This window comes from Diabrotica virgifera, chromosome 1 (assembly GCF_917563875.1).
Source record: "Diabrotica virgifera virgifera chromosome 1, PGI_DIABVI_V3a".
In the NCBI taxonomy this organism is placed as follows: Eukaryota; Metazoa; Arthropoda; class Insecta; order Coleoptera; family Chrysomelidae; genus Diabrotica; species Diabrotica virgifera.
In genome coordinates, this window is record NC_065443.1 from 237,087,234 (window position 1) to 237,093,978 (window position 6,745).

Here is a 6,745-nt window from a genome sequence, read left to right on the forward strand (position 1 = left end):
AAGGTGGTTTATGCGCATTTCTGCTTCCCTCAGTTTGATCGGTGTTGTGTCATCTACTGCGCAGATAGCGCGATGTAGAGTAGATGTCTCAGCCTGCATCTGAAAATAAGTTCTTAAATTAGCAATTTGTTTATCTAATTGCTCACCTATATCCATAAGTCCTCTTCCTCCTAAATACCGGGGTAATGTCGTTCGTTCTACTGCACTTTTAGGGTGGTGTTTTTGTGCCTTTGTGAGGTGTGTTCGTACTTTTCGCTGAAGATTTTCTATATCCGTTTTTGTCCACTTAACAATACCAAATGAATAGCTAAGCGCGGAACAAGCGTAGGTGTTTAGTGCCTTAAACAAATTTTTACTGTTAAGCTGTGAACGAAGCAGCTGTTTTACCCTTCTTATAAACTCAGTAGTTATCTCAGTTTTCATTTGCTTATGGTCAATTTTCCGCGCCTGCTTTACTCCAAGATATTTGTACATATCGTTGTCGCCCATGGCTTCGATGTTCTGGCCATTTTGCATATCGAATCCACCGGGCTGTACCTTTCCTCTGACTATATTCAAAACACGGCACTTGTCTAGACCTAACTGCATACTAATATCATTAGAAAATGTTTCTACAGTTTTTAGCATCTCTTCTAGGTGTTCTCGAGTGGAAGCCATTAATTTCAAATCATCCATATACAACAGATGACTGAGCTTCGCTACCACAGTATTATTGCTTTTAATGCTAAAACCTGAGTCAGTGGAGTTTAATAGCTGGGAAAGGGGGTTCAAAGCTAAACAGAACCACAATGGACTCAACGAGTCTCCTTGAAATAGGCCCCGGTTGATTGCGATATTTTCGGTTTCGATATTGTTTTCACCAGGTATTTGGAGGTGAATTTTAGTCTTCCAATATCTCATTATATGCCTTAAAAAGGTCACTATGTTATCATCTACTTTGTATATTTTCAATATATCTATTAGCCATTCATGCGGTACTGAATCAAAGGCCTTTTTATAGTCAATAAAAGCAGTAAAAAGGTTCCTTTTTTTAGTGAATGCCTGGTTAGAAATGACTGAGTCGATGATAAGCTGTTCTTTGCAACCCATGGAACCCTTAGCGCATCCTTTCTGTTGAGGCTCTATGATATTGTTTAGAGCACAGTGTTGGTAGATACGCCGGGTTACACAGGATGTGACCAATTTATACAAAGTTGGAAGACAAGTAATTGGGCGGTACTTGGATGGATCTTGGGTGTTATTTTGATCCTTGGGTATTAAATAAGTAGTTCCCTGAGTTAGAAATGATGGTAATTCCTGCGGATTAGAAATAACATGATTAATTAATGTTGATAAGCACTCATGAATACTCCAAAACTTTTTAAGCCAGAAGTTCTGAACTCCGTCTGGTCCAGGAGATTTCCAGTTATGAAACTCTTTGATGACATTTGAGACTTCTTCAGTCGTGAATGGTTCGTAGTTAGCAGTGACGTAGTGGTGACAGTTGTGCGTCGTATCTTCTATCCAGCCAGCATTGTTGTTAAAAGCAGCTGGTGTGGAAAGTTGATTTCCCCAAAACTCATGAATTTCTTCTTGGCTTGGGTAAGACTTGTCGACACTTTCTACGGTGGAATTGAGTTTTCGGTAGAACGCCTTCTCAGAGTTCTCAAAAAGTGCATTGTCACATTTTCGGTTGTTACTAACTTTATACCTTCTTAATCGTCCTGAATAGACGGAGAGTTTTTGTTTTAATGTATCCAGACACTGTTGGGCTGTGTTATTTTATGGATCGTATCTCGAGTGTCTTGCAGTGCACCGCATTATTTCTTCAGCTCTTTTAATGACTTTTCTACTTGTAACACCTCTTATATATTCTGTGACTTGACCAATATCCCTACGCAGTAATTCAATCTTCCCTAGCAATCTTTTTTCCCAGGGTGCAATTCTGTTACCAGTCCTTCCGTTATTAGTACCCCGTCGTGTTCTGATCTTAACGCCCATTACATTGGCAATTGCTGTAGCTGCACAGTAGATTAGCATATGCAGATACTCCAATGTGTGGGCTTCTACGACATAATTGGGTAGGACTTCAGTATTCACAATTTGTAACAGGGCACCTAGTTTCTTACAAGAGTTTATTCGTGGTAGCGGTGGTCTGCTAAGTGGATTTGTTCCATTAAACTCTTGTACGGCACGAGCCATTTCGTTCTCTAGACTATCGCGCAACTCGTTGTTTTCCTGCTGTGTATTGTCAGGTTGAGTTTCTGGTATGGGAATCTCAGGAATCTGCTCATCAAGGATTTCATTAGGGACTTGATCTAAAACTAGCTCTTGGTTATTAATCTCCCGTTCGACTTCGCTTTTGATCGTATTGCGTCTAGTCTCTGGGATAAGGTTGTTTCTTACGATTACCCGGTATTGATCTGATACTCTTTGCTCCGATACTTGAATATCTGGGTACTCCCTGCAAAATTCGGCATACAGCTGTTGTCTGTAGCCGATCGTTTCTTGACCGAGGTTTGTCACCTTATAATAGAAGCGCAAAATGCTTTCGTTAATGGACACAGTCCATTTCATGCGCTGCCTCGGTCGTCCCGCTTGAGTGAGCGCCGGCTGATGTTCCGGCGCAGCACCTTCAGCGAGTGGAGCTCTTGCTGTTGTTTGGCTCGCTTGTGATTGTTGTTCTTGTTGTTGGGCTGTAGCTGTTTGTGTGACAGGGGCCCGCCTCCTCAACACCCTGCCACCGACGTCCCGCATGCTGTCACGTCCAGCGTCGGCTCCAGACGTGCCCTGGCGATCCCCAGGCAGCGGCCCTAAACATAAACCATTAGTCTCCATTCTCATGGGTGTGCATTTTATACCTACTGCCAGGTGTAGTTGTTGTTATTATTTTTATTATTATTAACAGGTTGACTGCCAGGGCGGGCGTATACGCCCGCTACCTAATTTTCCCGATATGCCCCGGCGGGCGTATACGCCCGCTATGCACTCGACAAAATTGTATGTCTATATTTGCCAGCGGTCTTATTTAGAATGGTTTTAGATACAGTATACGACCGCTGTGGCATACAAGGCTCGCATATAAATGCGAGTTATAGAATTGCTAGACAAATATTGAAGAAAACTACAATTTTTATTTATTTTTATTTTTTAATAAAAAATTAAAGTAAATCTACTACACACAAGAAAAAAGGCTACATTATACTATGAACAAATTAATATAACTACTTTGAATGTATATTATAACAATCCAAACAAAAGTGAGGCTTGTCCTCGCAAATATCGCAATAGGTCACAACTTTTTTTACACGATTTTTGGATATTTCTCCACGAAGTTTTTTTGCATAACAGCCTCTACAATATCTTCTGGCTTTATTAAAAGGCCCTTCTTTTTTAAGTAGCTTATGAATTTGTGCTGATTTCGTTGACGTCGATTGTGTTGTTTCACTTTCATCATCATTTATCTCATCATAAGTTAGCAGGGATCTCACTAATTCTTCCCGAAACTCTGTAATTTTTACTTTTTTGTTAGCAAGTTGGTTGTATATTATGTGAGAATTTACAACCGCTGTCCCCAGAATGAATTCTATCGCTAGTTTTCGATACCACTTTAGTGATTTTCTTAACGATGAATTATAAGAGGTCATTTGATCAGATTGGTCAATAGATGACTTTCCTTTATTATATTCAATTATTGCCTTCGGTTGAACCACACCACTGCGTCGCTGTATGGCTACGGTTTCTGTAGTGTGCTTAGTAGTGAGAAGAAGAACATCCCTCTTATCTTTCCACTTCAAGACGCATACACCTTTTTCGTTTTCCTGTCCAAATACTTCCCCTCTTTTTAACTTTTTGAGTATGACATCTTTCGGATTTCCACGCCGGTTAGCTCTCAATGTACCAATATAATGTGTTTTATTTTCCAACAAAATATTTGTTAGTTCAAGACTTGTATAATAGTTATCAGCAATAATAGTTCGTCCTGAATTTAGTAGGTCCTTTGAGAGATTAATGACAATGTTAGTTGGTACAGAAGCGTTGCCCTCCCTTGTTTCCTTTCCAGCATATATGCGTAGATTCCATGTATATCCATTGCCACCGCATAATTTAAAAAGTTTTACTCCGTATTTGTGCGTTTTCTGGGGAATATATTGTTTGAATATCAATCTTCCTTGAAATGGAACGATAGACTCATCTACACAAAATGTTCGACCTGGAGTATAAACTTTTTGAAAATTTTTGATAAGTTTTTCTAGTAATGGCTGCACCTTGAATAAACGATCTCCTTCTGGACATCTTTCATTATCCGAAAAGTGCCACATTCTAAGAAGCAGCTGAAATCTATTTCGGGACATAGTTTTTGGTATAATAACATTTTTATATAGGTCGTCGTTGCTCCAATACTTTTCCAAAGAAGGCATTTTTACCAGACCCATGTAAGCAACTATACCAAGAAATCTAATCATTTCTTTTTTATCGGTCGGAACCCATCTCTGTAGTCTTGAATCATTGGTAATATCGTTGGAATCACACAATATTTGAGTAGCATATAAGTTTGTTTGATTTACAATCTCGTCAATTATTTCATCATCAACGAAAGTACGAAAACACTTATAAGGCGATAAATCATTTATAAGGATTGCAGCGTAATTGCCACATAATCCATCTTCCGCAGAGTATTCAAATTCGTGATGATTTCCAATTGGCTGCGTCCACGTATGTTCTAGAACATTTTGATTTGCTCCAACCTCATTTTCCTGGATATCGTCAGTATCTGCTAATTGAGTTTGAGCTAAAGTTTCAACATCAAAAAATTCTTCCAATTGTTCAGATGAAATATTGTTCTGTTCCCTTTCCAAATTTTTAGATAACATATTGTCGTCTGTTGCTGTAAATGGAATTGTGGCTGTAGCATCAGCAACTTCTTCTTCCTCCTCAGAGGCATCATCGGGCAAAAGTGATGTAGAACAGCTTGGTTGTTCCAAAACATTCCTCGTACACAATTTCTTTGAAGTGATTTTGGATGATTGCAATTTGCGTTTAATATTTGACTTGGGTTTGGACAATGTTATTTTCTGAGAAAACATGTCTGAAGATGCTTCTATGTCTGAGAAATCTGAACTGGATAATATTTCTTCATCACTGGTTGGCAAAAACATGGGATCAAGATCGGAATCAAGTGAACTAAAGGGGTCAGATTCGTCACCTGAAATAATAAAAAATACGAAATATAGTAACTATGCTTTTTCTCATGAGCATTTTTCAGTGCGACACAGTTTTTCGGTAACTTTCTAACGCATTAAGTTGTATATGACAGAAAAAAAGGCACGTCGGTGATTACTTTGGTAATTATTCTAGTTCTGTGATTATTCTAGTTGTCGATAGATGACGCTATAATCGAAAACAATTTATTTACTAATTATATAATATATCTACGAATATAATCTGTACAATTTATATTTATAAGAATATACAAATCAAAGAAAATACCATATTATAAATGCAATAAAGACAATTGATTTGTTTTTATGCCCAATTGCAAATAAAATTTGACAACTGTCAGATTTAACTAAAATGGCATGTCACTAAAATATATATTATCACGGACTTACCTTTTTTTCTATCGTTAGTGGCGCACTGAAAAATCCTCATAAAAAGAACCATAACAAAAAAATTAAAAATCCGTGGATTTCAAAAAAATAATATCTATTTCAAAAATGAATATCGTTATTACCTGACATTTCAGCATCTCTCAAAGCAAGTTCAACAATTTTTCTGCTTCGTTTACTCATTGTTACACAACACATACATCAAACAACAGTCAAAGATATACTGAGTAGTCTGGTCTGGCACTGTGGCACTTCTCTGTTTGACAAGTTCAGACTCGAATATAAGCGACCGCCAGTACGACGCCCGCTGGCACCACGGGCATAAATATGCCGCCTGTGCCCGGGCGGGCGCATACGCCCGCTAACGGTTTTTTTGAAAAATTTTCATTATTCTGAATTTTTTTTTATTTAAATAAAGAGTAATTATTTCAGAAAGGCATGTTTAATATTAATATGTGCTTGGCATATGGGGCAATTTTTTTTATTTATACATGGGCAGTCAACCTGTTAAGGAATAAAACAAACGACTAAACTAATGAAACATAATTCTTTCAGTTTTCGCATCTTCAAAAGGATTCTCTTCTAACCTCTCCAAATGAGAACGATCTTCATGAGCGGTAGATATTTTTGGTCTTCCAGAACCTTGCTTTCTTTCGAGAGTTACTTGTTCTCTCCATCTTTTATTAATATTAAAAACTGTTGTTCTGCTTACGTTAAAATGGTTCGCTACGGCAGATAGTGAGCAACCATCTTCTAGCTTCGTTACAATTCTAGCTTTTAGTTCTTTGCTAGCATGTGGAGCTATTTTTTGAGGTTGTAAGTTATCTGACAAATTTTAAGATTTGGCAGTGGCAGTGAGAGTATGTAAATAATAAGTATTTATCCTTCAAAATACACTGCTCAATTTTCTACAAAATAAGCTTTAACAGTCGTATCAGTTTTTTTTGGAACCATCTGTATACAGGGTGATTGATTAGTAGGGTAAAGCTCAATAGCTCCGCTATAGTAATAGATAGCAATAAAAGTTAAAAACAAAAAATTTAGCCACCCTTAAGCTTCATATTACAAAATTAGAATGTCACAGGGTGTTCGATAACACAGTGGCAGACCTAACTTATGTTTTTTTAAATGGAACACCGTATATTTTATTTTATATT

General features: G+C 37.6%; 1 protein-coding gene across 1 annotated transcript; it reads right to left on the reverse strand.

Moving 5' to 3' along the window:
* Positions 1-3,109: 3,109 nt before the first annotated feature.
* Positions 3,110-5,789, reverse strand: LOC126883003 (piggyBac transposable element-derived protein 4-like). The gene is made up of 2 exons (XM_050648151.1): positions 5,714-5,789; positions 3,110-5,185 (listed from the first exon to the last, which is right to left on the reverse strand). Exons 1-2 carry the CDS (start codon positions 5,784-5,786, stop codon positions 3,204-3,206), a joined length of 2,055 nt encoding a protein of 684 aa, XP_050504108.1. The 5' UTR covers positions 5,787-5,789; the 3' UTR covers positions 3,110-3,203.
* Between the last annotated feature and the right edge of the window lie 956 nt (positions 5,790-6,745).